The 16,631-nt window shown below is 42.9% G+C and overlaps 3 protein-coding genes across 4 annotated transcripts; 1 reads left to right on the top strand and 2 right to left on the bottom strand.

The window, feature by feature from the left end:
- Positions 1 to 500: 500 nt before the first annotated feature.
- LOC148387970 (sentrin-specific protease 5-like) lies at positions 501 to 5,700 on the bottom strand. 2 transcript variants are annotated; one of them, XM_088395553.1, is made up of 10 exons: positions 5,508 to 5,700; positions 3,020 to 3,658; positions 2,704 to 2,809; positions 2,437 to 2,581; positions 2,296 to 2,343; positions 2,107 to 2,184; positions 1,588 to 1,725; positions 1,429 to 1,512; positions 1,305 to 1,355; positions 501 to 1,213 (listed from the first exon to the last, which is right to left on the bottom strand). In XM_088395553.1, the coding sequence occupies exons 2-10, from the start codon at positions 3,606 to 3,608 to the stop codon at positions 1,091 to 1,093; spliced, it is 1,362 nt and encodes a 453-aa protein (XP_088251679.1). In that variant the 5' UTR covers positions 3,609 to 3,658; positions 5,508 to 5,700; the 3' UTR covers positions 501 to 1,090. The 2 variants fall into 2 exon arrangements, with proteins under 2 accessions (XP_088251679.1, XP_088251680.1); XM_088395554.1 differs by lacking the exon at positions 5,508 to 5,700 and adding an exon at positions 5,079 to 5,358.
- A 1,297-nt stretch (positions 5,701 to 6,997) lies between these two features.
- On the top strand, positions 6,998 to 9,544 carry ahsga (alpha 2-HS glycoprotein a). Its single transcript, XM_088397443.1, has 7 exons — positions 6,998 to 7,255; positions 7,703 to 7,813; positions 7,909 to 7,990; positions 8,364 to 8,518; positions 8,607 to 8,702; positions 8,832 to 8,903; positions 9,020 to 9,544. The coding sequence occupies exons 1-7, from the start codon at positions 7,058 to 7,060 to the stop codon at positions 9,374 to 9,376; spliced, it is 1,071 nt and encodes a 356-aa protein (XP_088253569.1). The 5' UTR covers positions 6,998 to 7,057; the 3' UTR covers positions 9,377 to 9,544.
- A 300-nt stretch (positions 9,545 to 9,844) lies between these two features.
- On the bottom strand, positions 9,845 to 15,896 carry LOC148387968 (uncharacterized). The gene is made up of 7 exons (XM_088397433.1): positions 15,526 to 15,896; positions 15,095 to 15,274; positions 14,868 to 14,986; positions 14,381 to 14,546; positions 14,004 to 14,119; positions 9,981 to 13,931; positions 9,845 to 9,916 (listed from the first exon to the last, which is right to left on the bottom strand). Exons 1-6 carry the CDS (start codon positions 15,782 to 15,784, stop codon positions 9,996 to 9,998), a joined length of 4,776 nt encoding a protein of 1,591 aa, XP_088253559.1. The 5' UTR covers positions 15,785 to 15,896; the 3' UTR covers positions 9,845 to 9,916; positions 9,981 to 9,995.
- Between the last annotated feature and the right edge of the window lie 735 nt (positions 15,897 to 16,631).

The raw sequence follows: 16,631 nt of genomic DNA, 5'->3' as shown, positions 1-16,631 counted from the left end.
AGGAACTCAAAAGACAGACTCGGCAAACTGACATGACTTAACAAAACCATAACATGACTGACTGACTGACTGACTAACCCAAACAGACTTGAAAACGACAGGAACCAAAAAGACATGAAGCGTGACGACAACAACAATGATCCGACCGGGAGTGAGGGGCGGACAGGACTTAAGTACACAACAGGTAACAAGAGGCAGGTGAGAATCATCACACTTCATCATGGGCACACTGGAGGGGAGGGGCGAGCACAGAGGCACACGGACCGGGGACCAGCAATATAATAATAATAAACTTGTACTCCGGTGCGACTTGTAGTCCGAAAATTACGGTAGTTACAAAATGTCCGAAAAAACGATTGGCCCCCGGCCGGGCCCCTTCACTTTATCAAATCTGGCCCTCCTTGCAAAAAGTTTGGACACCCCTGGACTGTAAACTAAAGAACATGCTACATTGCATCCCTTGCACAGTGTACATGACAGACAAAAAAAACCATAAAGTGTAGAACTCTATGTAAATGTCTTTTCATTTCTATGAAATTGTGTAACACTTGACCAAGAAAAGAATAAAATACTTCAGATTCCACTTTTACGTCCATACAACAAAACACTCAGCGTCTATTGCAATATGCCATTAACAAGAAGTACCTTCAATCTTCAATGTTAAGCAGTCGTATATTAAGGCTCACTTGGTCAAGTCAAACAGGAAAAGGACATCATGCGATTTCAAGCAAGCGGTCATAGTCAGGCCCAGATTTCACATTTCTAAAAGGCAGCCTTGCCTTGGTTATTACGTCGTAAGACAAGATGCGTTTGAGGCGTCACAAGAGGCAATAGAGCTGCAACTGCAATGATGGTTTTGTAATTCTTATTTGATGCAATATTGGGATGAATCGAAAACGATGTATGAGCTCTTCTATAACTCTTTCAGTCTCTCGTTTACGTCTTCTGAAGCCACTCGTACTAAACTCTTGAACGTTTGCACAATCGAGTTGAATTAATAATAGTTGAAAGTTTAAATAAATAACAAAGGTCAAATAAAGTTCCGTTTTCATCCATCCTGAAATTTCATCTGGTTTTTGTGAGCAGTTTGTCATTGTTGAATCTGTTCTTCAAGGTTACATTGACAAAGCTCCTTGTAGATCCGTTTGCGTATCCTAGGTATGTTTTTCTGTGAAAAGCGGAGTGGCTGAGCCAAGGCAAGGCATCTGGAATACTGAGAAGAACAAAAAACAAAAAAAAAAAGAATTTTTGATTGAATCATCTGGGCTGATATTGGTCAAGCATACTAGACTGGGGGAAAGTACCTCCAAGACAAAAACACCACAGTCATTCTCATTGGTTTGCTGTGGCACATTCTGGAAAAGAAAACAGAAATAGGTGGCCTGTAGGTGGAATTTTCTGCCCCGTTTTGTTCTGCTTATTGCATACCTCTTCTAGTGACACGGTCCAACCGTTTATGAAAGACGCGCGTCGCTTCTCTCTAGCTTCTACCATCAAGTAGTTCAGGATGTTCTGCGGTAAACAAAAATACATCCAGTTGGGATACCGGCCGGCGAAACCAATCGCAACAAACAATTTGGACTGTACCTGTACAACGTCGAGCGCTTCATTCCCTTGAGAGTCAAACAGACAGATCTTCTTTCTCACGACATCTGTGGCTACCAGACACCAGTGAACCTCCAGATGGATAGGCATCAACAGGAGACTCTTGGAGAACAAATCAACCTGCAGATTTAGGCAGAAATAGCAAAGCAAACCATGAGCAGTAATTCATTCAAATATTTTCTTTTACAATTGCCTGTACTTCTAGTTGAAACTGTGGATGAACCACTAACAATTATCCTGACACTTGAATATGTTTTCAAACGACTTTGTTTGATTTCGTAAAAAAATGGACAGGATGTACCTATGTACGTACGTACGGACGTACAACAAAGACTCTCCAGTACGTCTACCGACAACCCAGGCTAAACTTAGCTCCTCCTGGATCTATGCTTTACGGAAATGAATCCAAATGAACGTCACACTAGGAAAGTAGGAATTAGTATTTTGATGGGTCCACATGGAAGCAATTTATTTGTAAGGGTTTGTAGAATGAAGAAGCACCTTCTTTGTCCATCTCTTAACACCGCAATAACCCTTGGTCATGAGCTGTCGGTGGAAGAAACTGTTGAAAAAATGGACCTGGAAAGAAGAAAAAAAACCCCAACAAGACTCATCTTTTATGCCCGGATATTTTCCATCACGAGCCATCAAGGGCAGTGAATGAGAACAAAGTTAATGATCCTTGATTACCTTGTGCTGAGCAGCCTCCATAATCAATTCCCCGTACATGTTTATGACCTACAGGAGGAGAAAGAAAAACAAAAGACGGTGCATGTTCCAAGAATTGCTCGGCTCAGTAAAGTGAAATTGGAGATGCTAAGCGCATGAAACCTGGTCATTGAGCCAGTTCTGATAGGCCAGCGTGGTCAAATCCTCCAGTGTCAGGGTGTGTTTCTTAAAGACCACTCGGAAGGAGGGAATGGGTTTCCGCATTTGAGAGATTTTGCACTTGACAACTTCATTGATGGATTTTCTCCTGCAAAAAAAAAAAAGAATTCGGCATATTTCAAATTGAATGAACAAACAATAACGTAATTGTGGACCTGTGTGTCATTAAAAGAAAGTATTTCAATTGTTTGCTTTCAGATATTCATTCACCTCTCGTTGAAATTGGTGTTAAACATCCTCTTCAGGTGTCTCAGCACGTCACGTTTTTGCAGTGGGATGAACGTTCCATACATTGTGAAGAATTCATCAAGAAATTCTAGAGATTACAAACACAGGCAATGCAAATCCATTCTCAACATTTTGGGACTTTGGGTGAAGCAAAATTGCAAAAATAGTATCATTTGTATAGGTGACCTTCTCTGAACTACTGAACTTCACAGGTGCAACTGTTTGTTTTCAAACTTAAATGCAGCACACGGTTGGAAAATAAAAACGTATACGTATATCTTTTTAAAACGGTGAATACCATGGATACTGTCTGTCAGTTCCGTGAGGCCAACTTCATTTTGAGGGGGTATTTTGCGCTTGCTGAAGATTGCGGTGTCGGCATTTGGAAGTCGTTCCTGAAGGGCAGCAGTGCATTGCGTTGATTGGTCATCGACAAGCTTCTGACAACAACCACAGTTTCTTTGTTTCTTGAAATGACAATCCAATCCAGTGAGTGTTATTTTGGAGGGGACAGCAAATGCAAACTCTGCAACACTTTCCGGTTCCATGCTTGTGGTTTGGACGATGGTGCCCGGAGGGTAGGATGTTTGTGAAAAATGTCTTGCTTTACTGGCACATTTGGGATCTGGATCAGGAGTGGCGGTCTTCATTTGTGATTGTTCTCTAACTGGTGAAGGATACATGTGAAAGTGTCTTTTTCTTTTCAGTGATTGGGCCTTGATGCTGAGGCATGATCTGGTACGCCATATTGGCACCAATTTTCTGCCTCCAATTAAATTCCAAAAGTACTTCTCTCTCCGTTTCCGCCACATCCACAGCTGCAATTTACAATACAAACGTCTCTTAGCTCGCTTGGAGAGATGTGAGACGCCCTTGATTGAAGACATAGATTCCTTGGTTTCTGCTCAAGGTAGTCCAGCTTCCTTATCCGGAACACCTGGAAGAGTTGGAGAGTGTTACAGGAGGAAGAGTTTGAAGAGTTAGACTAGAGTGAACCTCCCTCCATTTATCATGGGGTATGCTCAAGTAACATTTATTACAAAGTTCCTTCTTGACTGAAAACAAAACGTGAGAAAAGCCATTACTTAAGGAAAATGCTGCACTCCACACCAGTCGAACAGGGATTGGTTGTTGGGTTGTACGGATAGAAGGGTGAGGGATGTAAGGCCATCTTATTTTATGATTACCGTCATTTTTAAGTCCCGTTTTTTCTCCCATAGTTTGGGTGGGGGGGCGACTTATAATAAGGAGCGACTTATGTGTTTTTTTTCTCAAAACGAACCGCAAAGTAGCAAGGGATTACTGTCATTTGAATTTCAAGTGACGTCAGCAGCGCAACGCGGCGTGGCGCGGCGGTCGCTTACAAAAAGGACAAAGATTGATCACGGGATGACGAAGGGCCCCACGTACTACCGGCATCATTAGCGGCTTTGTTTCTAAGTGACAACGGAGGACGAAGAGTTTGAAGGATTTAAGGATTTGGAGTGACGCAGAAGGTTTGAAAAACTATTATGGCTTTTGCGCACGCCCGGTCCTACTCTACGAAGCTGTCTTTCACCTCCGTGGATAGAAGTCGGGGGCCGGCGCTCGGCCAGGTGGCTGTCCGGGGACGGTGGATGGGGCTCGGTCATGGCTTTTACGCACGCCCGGTCCTATTCTATGGCGCTCTCTTCCACCTCCGTGGCTGGAAGTCTACGCCGCCACACGCCTGGAAGTTTGTTTTGTTAAATGACGAGCCGTTTACCAAACCCACGTCTTTCCTTGTACTTGTACAGTCTAGGCCGAGTGTTTACAAGCAATGCCGAAACAAAAATGCACATTCACGGAGGAGTTGAATGAAAAAAATTCCTGTGGTTTCGCCAGGGTCGTGATACTAATGAAGCCGAGTGCTTGACATGCAAGGCAGGCACTTATGTGTCTGTGGCAAATAAAGGTGCCAAGAGGACTGAAGAGGAGCCCTTTTTTTCTTCAAATGCTCCACCAAAGGCCGTATTTCTTTTCTTTTTTATATTAGTGTACCACTATACAACAAAAAAATGTCAGTGTACACACGTTTTTGTTAGTGTAAATATGTTTTTGTAATTGTATATACGTTGTTTTGTGTTATCCGGGCCAATAAATGGAATTGTTATACAGAAACCATGTCATTTGTGTCATATGACACAAATGACGCCCCCCCAAAAAAGACCGCCCCCCCCCCTCCAAAAAAAGGTGTCACCCTAGTTAAGTCTACAGTGATCCCTCGCTACTTCGCGTTTCGTTGATGGCGGCTTCACTACATCGCGGATTTTGATTCCAAAATAAACAAACATTTAAAAGTCAAAATAAAACTTCTAAATTGAGGACACGTGTCTAACCTTTAGGACAATGTAGTATTGCTCCAAATGTTCGTTTACATTCCTTTAGAAGTCTGTTTTCGCGTCTTAGCACGATCGCGAATTAGCATCTTTCTGCTAACTCGTTAGCCTGGCCAGTACTTCTTGTTGGTGATCGTACTTCGCGGATTTCACTTGTCGCGAGTGGTTTTTGAAACCAATTATCCGCGATATACGAGGGACAACTGTATATCAAAGGTCCGTGATCAAGATACGTAACGCCCAGTTGCTCCTGACGCTGCACCCTCAGTACGTGAATGGAAGACAGGGTAGAAGCCCATTTATGAATACAATTGAAACAATTGACAAGAGCTCATTATAGTAGAGTGACGTTTAGACTCACTAATAATACGTCTGCGAACGTATGCAGAGTAAAGTGAAAAGAACATAAAACAAACTACAACAACGTACCATCAGTCGTAATAGATGTATTGCAGACGTTTCCCCGGCGAGGAAGTTTGACTTAACAGTATTTCCTAAATTAGAATAGGCACTCTAACTTCTCGACAAGAACATAAAAGCAAGAAATGACTGCTTTTCTATGTGTTCTAATTTACCATGCTGCGCTCGGACATCGGGTGTCGCATTTTGATGACGTTTTGATCCAAGTTGTCCAATAATATTAGGGCAAGAAGACTAACCGGTAGTACTACAAAGAAGATGGCAAGATGCCTACGAGGCGGCCATATTAGACAGGGCCAACGTTCCCAGCAAAGACCGTATTCATGACACCGTCGGAATACAAATGGTTTTCTTTGAATTCCACATCTTCTATGAAATTCTGATTGTGACACACTAATAGCAGAGCACCACAGTTCGCGCTCAGCAAAGTCAATAGCACCGGAATGACCTTGAATAAACCAACAAATCCTCATTGTTGTTTGCTCAGTTCACGGACTCCCTGTTAAATGTATAGAACCAAAGTCCAAGTTTTCGTTCTACCAGACAACGAATTATTATTCAGTGGTTGCTTGGAAACGGGCAAAATTGGATCCTTTTTAAACCATAAAACCATTCATTGTCGTCCAGTTTCATCATCTTTATTGTGCAAAATAAGATAGATTTGATTAGAAAAGTCTTACAACATACAATAAAGTGACAAATTCAGTACGATTACTGAAATAATGATGATCTCATCTCAGTTAAACTCCGTTACATATTACACAGTGAAGCAAGTTGCTAAATCGATGCCCTTTCCTGTCCTCAAATAAGCACCCATGACAAACATCCTTTTTATTGCGCAAGCCACTGATAACTGAGGCACCTTGCTCACAATCTGTCCTCAGTGGGTGCACCGTAAACATCATCCATTCATACTTTTACATTCAGCAGACGTTTCGGGTCATTGCCGACGCCATGTTTATTCAATACAGAAACTTCTATCATCGTCAAAGGCCTGTTCTAAAAATCGCTCAGTTGTGATGGGAGATTGATTTAAGAGTGAACGTTTTAAAATACAAACACTCGGAGTGTTGACTATCATTGCTAGAAAAGTACTACACTACTTTAAAAATGACATGATACTGCTTGGTTTTATTCAAGTATTTTAGGAGAAAGAGTCTGCACCGTCTGTGATCGACTGAAAAATGAACTCATCAAAACATGCGTTCTCGTCATTGAAGTCATTTTGCTTGCACGGTTGACAGTTAGGGCAAGCTGAAAGTTACCACAAATATACTTACTATCTTGAGCCCTGTTCTACAAAATTGGCACCGAACATAAATAAATGAAAACTTGTGGCAAAGTCCCTGACTTTTTTTTTTTTTTTTTGTACTATTGATCTTACCTTTCAGCATGCAGTTCCACCCACCCACCCACACGTGACATGATCGCAAGGACAGTACTTGTTTAACTTGGCTGTTTTCCCATTTAAAGTACTATATATATATACACCAAAGCCTGCATGCGGTCTCTCTTTTCCTCCTCATCCTTCCTGATATTCTATCTCTTCCTGCAAAGAAATGAATCGACTCCGTATCACAGTGGTCCTGGGACTACTGGCACTCGGGTGCGCTCAGCTCAGTATACGCCAGCCCGAGTGTGACTCTCCTGAGGCGGAAGAAGCCGCACTTGCGGCTCAGGAATACCTCAACGGCCAGCACACACATGGCTACAAATATGCACTCAACAGGATTGAAGATATCAAGATCCTCACTAAGGTGAGTTGGGGACACATATTAAACCACAATTGATAGGTAGGCAAAACATTTGTTTTCAATACTGAGGATAAGTGATTGAAAATAATAAGTTAGGGTCACACAAGATTAAAGAACAATAAAATATAATCAAATAAATTAAAACTGTCAATATCGAAGTTTCCACTGACAAAACAAATAAAAAACAATTTATTGGAAGTATCCCTGTGATTTTTTTTAAAGTAATTAAAGAAATTGCATCATCATTTGGATTGTATATCTAAAATAAATGTCATAGCTTATAACAATTAAATGTCGTCAAAACTTGAAATGTAAAATAATCTGTGACTAATTTACACTTATTTAACACAAAATAAAATCAGTGTTTGCAAACCCCTGGTGTTGCCAGAATGATCCTTTTGATGTATTCTTTTTTTAATGAATAAAAACAGAATGTTTCCTATGCGACAGGTCGATGAAGATGACATCTATGTTGTCGAAGTGGATCTCCTGGAGACGTACTGTCACGTGTTGGACCCCACTCCTGTTGCTAACTGTACAGTCCGACCCAAAAGACTCACTGTAAGTAAAAACCAAATGTTTTCTTGAGCAATAGTAACAATTATTCTGCAATACTATCAAGGTTTTGTACTCGTTTGAAATATGTCTCAAACCAGGCTGTCGAAGGTGACTGTGATGTGGTTCTGAAAAGGGTTGGAGGAGTGCTGACCGTCACAGCCTTCAAGTGTAAGACGGAAGGTAAAATACGAAACGGTGTGTGTGTGCGTGTGTCTCAATGAAATTGGAAAACACAGCGGACATCGGAAAATTGAGAGGTGGCAAAAGTACTCACAATGTACATACTAAGAAAAAACAAGTACAATGAAAGCGAGCTAGCTTTATTTATCTGTTTATTTATTTGATGGACTCCATCTTGTCTTGGCATTAAGCAAAGGTAACAATGCAACAGCTGCAAGCCTAATTTTTGAGGAATTGTTCACAATCTGCCAAACTAAAAAAAATGAAAAGGCCAAGTCACGGCTCCTATCTTGTCAGTATCGTCACCTTTCGGGTACGTCGGTCTATAACAACATTCGGTTGACTATCCTTTTTTTTCATTTACGGTGTTTAGAATCAACAGAGGATCTCTGTTTGGGCTGTCCTACTCTCCTTCCACTGAACGACACGGGAGCACTCAACTTTGTGCACGCTTCTCTGGCAACCTTCAACAACAACACAGTCAACAAAACATTTTCTCTGCTTGAGGTTGGAAGGCTGTCGACACAGGTGGGTTCCCAAAGTTACTTTTACGTCTGGAGGTTTGACTTTGTCGGACAACCTGTTGGGACTTAAAGCATTGAAATCATTGTTTTAGATTCTCTCTGGCGGACCGCGCTATCTGGCAGAGTATGTGATCGCTGAGGCTAACTGCACTAACGACGTCTGCGTGCCGCTCAATGATGTTATGGCTGTAAGTACTTGATCGCCAGTCTTATTTGCGGGCCACCCAATAGTTGGGGAAGGCGGATACAAGATAGCTAAAGAATTCCCCTAAAAAAAGCCACTAAATGTGCACCATTTGTCCACCTGATCCTCTCAGAGTCGCGGTATTTGCACTGCCAATGACCTGGGAGCTGGTCACACAGTTGACTGCAAGATGTTTGCCATTATGGTGAGTTATACAGTGGTCTTGTCTAAACCAAGTTGACAGCAACACTACTCAAATGGCTAGCTAGGAATGCTGGGCTTTTGGATGACCCTGAAATGCTGCTGGCGCATGTTTTTCAGGCGCCTCCTCAAGATGCCAACAGCACAGGGGTTTCTCGCGCATTGCCAACGGTCCACGTGCACACCCAAAACATGACCAGAAAGCATGGTCTGAGACACCACAAGCTGACTTCTCTCCACGACCCGCACGTTACCGGCCTTCTATCTTCCGAGTCGGCGTCAGAATCTGCTGAAGTGGTGTCGGTAGCCACCCCTGCGGTGTTGAACGCTACAGCAACGGTCCCAACTGCTGACACATCATCCGCTTCCGTCAGTGCTGAGGTTCCCCTCGCAGTGGTTAAGAGAGACACATCTGCCACAGCTACAGACCCGGTTCCCCTGATGCCACGGTGCCCTGGGAATGTCCGATTCTTTTGAGCGTACGAGAATAAGCGGTATTACTTCTAAAAGGCTCCAACGATAGGTAACTGCTATGTTTCCATGTTTTTTGTCGACGTGGCATTTAACACCCACTACTCCTTGGCTTGAAGTGTCAAACTGAAAATGACACCTTGTCATTTTATTGTAATAAAACGTTTCATGAAATCTTGTAGTGTTTGAGACTCATCTCAAAATGTTTTCACTTGTATTCAAGTTGCACGCATACCTACGTATACTAAACTACCAGTCGTTGAAAACATTTGGAGATGTGCCAAGTTCAAAATGAACAGTCCATATAAAACCAACCAATTGCCCAGAGGAAGCAAGTCCAATTGATCCATCCGTATGTACCTTGAACATCTGACACTTACATTTGCCACGCGCATTTGAAAAGCGACCTGTTCTATCGACTCCGAGATAGGCAGACTTGGTACCTTTTTCAACTTTCATCGATGGCAAAAGACGTAAAGGTAAAGTCAAAAGTTTATTTGCAATTAAGGCATGTCATCTTCGCTCTTTTACTGCGACGGTCCAATCCTGAAAGAAAGAAGATGGATCGGTATGAAGCTCAGGAGAGAAAATGACATTTAAAATCATTTACCATCCCTGTTGAACTTCATTCTTTTGATTCAGGAACGCGTGGTGGATTCGCTTCATTCTTATACCCGATTAGTCCATCATGCTGAGGAGGTTTTGAATCCCAGGTGTTAACATGTTGAAGATGCAGAGGGCTCACGTGACCCACTGGGATATTTTGGTCAAGAACCCTGAAATTAGTTGACGCCATAGAGCCTTTGGGTTCTTTACCCGGTGGACCACGCTGTAGAAGTATATATCCTCTTGGCTTAGAAGAATGCCCAGTCTGATCACGTTTGGGCTTATTCCGATGTGATGAATGCTGCACGTTCTGAGTTGTTGCTTCGGCATCATTAAGCATGGAGTCGTGGAAAAAAGGGCCGAGCTCCTCCTGGACCCCAAGATGGGAAATATGAGATCCAAGGGAGAATGTCCCAGGTGCTCGCATAGGATTTGGGTTCTGCTGCTGAAGATAATGAGAGACAGAAGACTTTGCATTCTGACCAGGCTGATCATTGAAGACCGCAAATTGGCCATTAGGATTTTTGGGCTGCTTATTTTGTGCCTCTTGACCTCGAGGGGTATACAATGGACTGCGAATCCTGAAGGGCATAACTTGAGGGGAAAACTGGCTTGGTAACTTTGGACTATTCTCAAATGGCAGCTTGGTATACTGTGAATTGTGTTTCGGAGCCAAATAAGGATAGATTGGTCTTCTAGGAGTTCCTACCCTGTCTGCGATACTTTCTGATAATGAAGCAGAACGGCCGCCTTGTTGGGGGTGATAAGGCCGATTATTTGGAATAGAATCTGTGGGGTTTTTCCGATTATATTTTTCTTCATCTGGTTTTTGAGCAGGCAACGTATGACTTGTGCGACTTCCAGGTCTATAATAGGCCATGGAAGCGACAAATGGAAATTCTTGCGAGACTACACGTGCCACTTTGCCATATTGTTCAGGAGACGAGAGATAGAGATGCTGGTGGAACGTAATTTGTGGGCAACAATTTGAAAAACCAACAGCGCATAATTTGATGCAATCATTTGTTGAACCATGGGGGACTACAGCACGATTAGTGGACTGTGGTTCCTTGGCTGAGGGTAATGTTAAAGAGTGCAGCCATTGTGGATAAGGCATGTTATCATCTGGAGGTAGGATGGGTTCAGGTTTTTCAACTTTAGGCTTTTGATTGGGACTTTCATGTATTGCGCCGACTGATCTTATGGGTGTTTGCGATTCCAGAGGCCAAGAAACATTGCCAGGTACCTCAGGTTTCGGTGGAGCAGGTGGGTTCTTGATAACTGCGCCATTATTAGATGGATAGACTGGGTTAGATGGTGGTTGCACATGAACCGAGATTTCTGGCTGTTTGGAGTCTGTGGGCTGTGGGAAAGGTATTGGCTTTTTGGGCAATTCCGGGACAGGCATAGGGTAAACCAGGTAGGTATTGTATGGCTGCTGGAATAGACTTTGAGGAAATGCAGGTGGTTGAGGGGCCTTGGTAGGCTTGACAGATAATTTGTTTCCATGCCAGAAGTGGTTGAATGGCTGCTTCACAGGGCCCAGTGGAGCCTCAGACTCTTGTGGCTTCCATAGCCATGGACGCAGCATTGTTCTTTTGGCTGGTTCTTTGGAACTAGGGTAAAGTGGAAATACAGTTGGAGCAGATAACTGCAATTGTCCTTGAGGGACTCCGAGCTCTAGTGGTTTGAATGGCCACGGATATGGCTTTTGGTGTTTGGCTGAGTCTTTGGAACTAGGCCTTGGATCAAGTGGAAGTGGGTATGGATTAGATGGCGGCTTGACATGCCCGTGTGGATCCTCAGGCTGTTGTGGCTTGACAAGCCATGGATTTGGCATAGGATTATTGGCTTGTTCTTTAGGACCTAGCCTTTGGTAAAAACTATACTGGTATTGATTGCTTGCCGGCTTCACAGGTCCAGGAGGCATTGGCAATTTTTGTGGCTTGAATGGCCATAGTTGCAGCACTGGCCTCTTAGCGGATACTTTGGGACTGGGCAGAGGATAAAGTGGATAGGGGTGTGCGTTGGTTGAAGGCTCCACTTTATTTGGAGGGCCCTCAGGCTCTTGTAGAGTAGGCTTTGGCTTTTGGGTGGGTTTTTGAGGACTGAACATAGGATTAAGTGGATAGGGGTACGGATCAATTGGCTGTTCCACGTGACCTGAAGGGACTCCAGGTATTTGTCTATCAGGCATTGGTTTATCGGTGGGTTCTTTCGGACTGGGCATAGAGTATAGTGGATTGAAGTATGGATCAGTTGACTGCTCCACAACACCTGGAATGGCTTTAGGGTTTTTCGGATTAGGCATTGGCATTTTGGTTGCGTCTTCAGGGTTGGGTTTAGGGTAAAGTGCATAGGGATCAATTGGCGCATCTACATCACCTGGAGTGACCTCGGTCTTTTGTGGATTAGGCATTGGCCTTTTGGTAGTTTCTTCAGGACTGGGCATGGGATAAAGTGGATAGGGGTATGGCTTAATTGGCTCATCCACCTGACCTGGAGTCACCTCAGGCTTTTGTGAATTAGGCATTGGCTTTTTGGGGGGTTTGTTAGGACTGGGCATAGGGTAAAAGGGATAAAGGTATGGATCAATTGGCTTATCTAACGCACCTGGAGTCACCTTAGGCTTTTGTGGACTAGGCATTGGCCTTTTGGTGGACTCTTTAGGCCTGCCCATGGGGTATACTAGATAAGGGTATGGATTGGGTGGGTGGTGATGCACTGGACTGGAAGGGACTTTGGGGTTTTGTGGATCAAGAATAGGTTTTTTGACAGAGTCTTTAGTATTAGGCAAAGAAGAAAGAGGATATGGGTATGGGTGGCTATACTGATAGGCTGGCTCCCGCACTTTAACTGGAGGGATCACAATTTTAGAATCTTTAATTGTTTTTTTAGGATTTGGCATGGGATAAAGCGGATAGGTGAATAGATATTTTTGCTGCTGTATTTGTATTGGAGGGTCTTCAGGCTGTTGTGGAGCTGGCATGGGCTTCTCGTTTGGTTTAAAACCAAATCCTGGCATGAGGTGTGAAGGATAAGTGGTGACTGGCTGGGGAACTTTACCTGGGAGTTTCTCGGGTTCTTGTGGTTGGGGAAGCCGTCGTTCGTTTTCCGGGTCAGGAAAAAATGAATAGAGGTTTGGATACAGTGGTTGTTGACCAGCGCTAACCGTTCGTGCCCCTGGGTTGTGCGCTTGTGGAAGCTGTGGAGAAGATGTAGGCTTGACATTAGGTCTTCGTAGCGGGTATAATGGATATTTAGGCGAGGCCGGCTTTGCACCTCGACTTGGTGGCACCGGATATTGCTGTGAAACGTGAACAACCTTAGTATCTTTTATTGGTTTGTTTTCAAACAGTGGGTTTGGCAGGAATGGATAATATGGTTTCTTGAAGGGACCAGAAGGAACTTCGGGTGATTGTGGCTTGGGGGAGTCACGAGAAGGAACAGTCTTTGAACCTTCACTTGGTTTATTTTCAGACTCCAGATTTGGTAAGAAGGGATAATGTGGCTTCTCCACATGACCTGGAGGTACTTCAGTTTTATGTGGAGCAACTGTGGGCTTTTGTACAGGGTCTATGACGGGGCCAGGTGTAGGGTTAAGTGGATAGGGGGAGAGATGAAACGGAGTTTCAGGTGTTGGTGGTTGGAAAGACTGTGGAGGAGGTTTGGGCTTGTCTGGTTTATTTTCAGGCAGTACAGGAAGGAGATGGTTCACTGGCTGCTCTGCGTGACCAGGAGAGGATCCCATTTGGATTGGATTTCCAACAGGCTCAGGGTTGTGCAAAACGGGTTTGTAGTGACTTGAAAGTGGATAAGAGAACGAATGTGAGGGATGCAAGCCTATGTTTGGGGATGCTAATGACTTTGTTGGTTCAGATGGACTCGGAGCCATTGACGGACATGAAATCTTGGTTGCTCCTTCACCGGCCAATTCGACAGAGTACATTCCATTCTGAAATGGAAGGTGTCAATCATTAATATTCTTTAAACAAAACTTAAGTTGCAACACCGTCGTCGTCTTTACCTTCTTCTCCACACAGGCGCCATAGCGGACAGACAGGACCACACCTTTGGCATGATGCACTACGCCGATCCCACATTTATGTAATGTAGCATTTAGCAGCTCCCATTTGCCATTCACTGTTGAGAATTACAATGCAATCAGTTAAAAAAGTCCATTTTTATTCCAGTTTAGTGTACTCTGTCCTCAAACTGGAGTATCCAGTTACCCAAGGGGCTGTGGACCATAACTTGGGTCTGCAAAATGATTCAATATTTTACAGCATATAATTTAACTACACATACCACCCTAGACCTAAAATATGTCGAGTACCCCTGGCATAAATGAACAATAAGAGCTCCCAGAATGGAAGAAGCTATTTGAAGTTACTTAATACTCACTATTTATTTGAATTTTAGAGAGTGGGATGATCCATTCAGTTTGCACAATCATGCCTTCTGTATGACATGTGACCATTGGTGACCTGGATGAAGACGGTCGCATCAGGGGGCATGACATCGTCACCGGTAAGCCCCACCAAAGTAACGGTAGTACATAAGAATCCTCCTAGAAACAATTTATTTCCATGGTGACATTGCCATTTACATGGGCATCATTTGATTCATTGGAAATTAAATGTGTCAAGATTAGACTGCCTTATCGCCTGTTGATTTGTAAACTTAAGAAATGCTGAGTTTTTTAAAAATGATTTCATTTAGAGTACTTAAATGTATCAAATAAAAAATGTGTTATCAGAAAGATGCTCACGAAAAACTGTTCATATTTTTGACCGACGTGCGTTGTACTGACTTTTCCAAACAAAATTTGTTGCAAGGTGCTTGTGAAAAATTGCCGAGCCAAGCAACAAAGTTGGCAGACTTGTCTTACCTCCAGGGCAACGAAACAACCATTATAAGGAGCGACCAAAACCATATCTTTTGGTGTCGACTTGATGGTGTAACCGCAGCTTTGTGGGAGCTTGGAGAGAGGCAACGGAGACAGATGACCTGGGACACCATTTCAATTGAACAGGTCATTTACAACGCATAGAAGTGAGAAATTGGATCATTTTCTATTTGAGATACCAAGAGATTATGACCAAGGTACAAACATACCTCTATCCACTAAAATCAGAGATCCAGGAGTGGATGAAATATCTTGGACTTGAAGTTTCATCGAGTCTGTTGTACATTCCACCTTTGGATCCATTTTAATGAGCTGATCCGCCGTCACTGCTGTGCCTGCGTCTGAAAATCTGTCAACCTCCATATCGGGTTGCCTGTAAACATCCCAACCTTCGTTGGGGGGATTCAATTCATATGCAAATATTCAAAACATACAGCAATGTACATAAGATACAATTCACCATTTGAAATCACTTCCATCATTGGTGGCTTTAGTGTCATTTTATCTCCACCTTGAACCTAACGTTCCAGTGACAAAAATATTCTATGCACCTGCACTAGTTTAAACATGACATTCTGATTACTGCATGTGCTCACAACCAATGTGAAATAATGTTTTGTAAAAAGAGGGAAATCCATACCCATATCCGCTTGGTAATTGGAATCAGCATTGGTGATCTGACTTGCGGCTTTGTTAGGGGGGTCAGCTTGCTGAAAGATCAACAGCCTTCCACTGTAGGAAGCAGCATTTCTGTTTGGAGTCAGTGGAGACTTGTGTCTGAATTGAACGGATGTCTTCAACCTTGCAAGTTGGGAGCATTGGCAAAATGTACTGGCGGCAAGCAGAAAAAGTCCAAAATACAATAAAATCAGAGAGCCCCTTGGCTCTCGACACGCCATCGGAACGAAAAAAGAAGGCACCGCATACGGAGAAAGTCGAGTTCTGCTGTGCTGACCGCTCAAGGGACAGTTGGCTGCACAGGTAGGATTAATGAGGAAACAGAGAGACACGCCGCACCGGGTGTTATCAATCAGGTGTTTAATTGTGGGTGTGGCTTAGAACCTTTCCTATTGGCTTGCAAAACCTGTTCACTAGGAGGGACAACAAATTACAAACACAGTGGGTGGCAGGCCATGTATTTAGTATGCGTATTTGGGTTATATGGCATGAAGAAATAAAACAGCACACACATAACTGAACATCATTCTACTGCGCTACACATAGATTTATCTAATAACATTACAAAACAAAATCAATCTCAGAGATTTTTTTCAGTATGCAAGCAGACCTTTACACATTGTTTTGCTAGAGTCGAGTTTTCCCATCAGTTGAAAAATGATTATATCGAGGGCCAGTGACTGAAATTTGATTTGTGATCCATTTTATTCATTTATTGAAACATTATTTTAATATTGTGAATTTTATTGCTAATCATTTATCAAAATAAGGTAGCAATATGGAGGATATCCATTTTTGCCAATAAGATACAGAAAAAAAAAATATTCTATTGGGTGAAGAATATAGTTGCATGAATGTTTGATATATATTTTGATATATATGTTTGCTTAACCTGTCCACTCGTAGGTCGTAGGTCCAAGTTTATTATTACATGTGTTGCTCAATGATTAAAAAAAGTCAATCAAAACGTGCAGTTGCCAATGTCACGAAAGACACAAAGACATTTTTCTCTCTCTCGTTTAATTCTGTACATATTCCACAAAGTCTGGAGATAACTGATGCCAAAAT

This window comes from Syngnathus floridae, chromosome 14 (genome assembly GCF_059516105.1).
Source record: "Syngnathus floridae isolate MCC-2025c chromosome 14, RoL_Sflo_1.0, whole genome shotgun sequence".
Taxonomy (NCBI): Eukaryota; Metazoa; Chordata; class Actinopteri; order Syngnathiformes; family Syngnathidae; genus Syngnathus; species Syngnathus floridae.
Note: the sequence above shows the minus strand (reverse complement) of the source record. Positions and strands in the feature narration are given on the sequence as shown.

Excerpts from the sequence above, each read along its gene's own strand:
- LOC148387970 (XM_088395553.1), bottom strand. The coding sequence starts at position 3,608 with ATGTCTTCAATCAAGGGCGTCTCACATCTCTCCAAGCGAGCTAAGAGA. Across the intron at positions 1,726-2,106 it reads TTAAGAGATGGACAAAGAAG|GTTGATTTGTTCTCCAAGAG; the intron begins GTGCTTCTTCAT and ends CTAAATCTGCAG. Across the intron at positions 1,356-1,428 it reads GGACCGTGTCACTAGAAGAG|AATGTGCCACAGCAAACCAA; the intron begins GTATGCAATAAG and ends TTTCTTTTCCAG.
- ahsga (XM_088397443.1), top strand. The coding sequence starts at position 7,058 with ATGAATCGACTCCGTATCACAGTGGTCCTGGGACTACTGGCACTCGGG. Across the intron at positions 7,256-7,702 it reads ATATCAAGATCCTCACTAAG|GTCGATGAAGATGACATCTA; the intron begins GTGAGTTGGGGA and ends CCTATGCGACAG. Across the intron at positions 8,703-8,831 it reads CGCTCAATGATGTTATGGCT|AGTCGCGGTATTTGCACTGC; the intron begins GTAAGTACTTGA and ends TGATCCTCTCAG.
- LOC148387968 (XM_088397433.1), bottom strand. The coding sequence starts at position 15,784 with ATGGCGTGTCGAGAGCCAAGGGGCTCTCTGATTTTATTGTATTTTGGA. Across the intron at positions 15,275-15,525 it reads CAATTACCAAGCGGATATGG|GTTGGGATGTTTACAGGCAA; the intron begins GTATGGATTTCC and ends CCCCCAACGAAG. Across the intron at positions 14,547-14,867 it reads GTTGTTTCGTTGCCCTGGAG|GAGGATTCTTATGTACTACC; the intron begins GTAAGACAAGTC and ends AATTGTTTCTAG.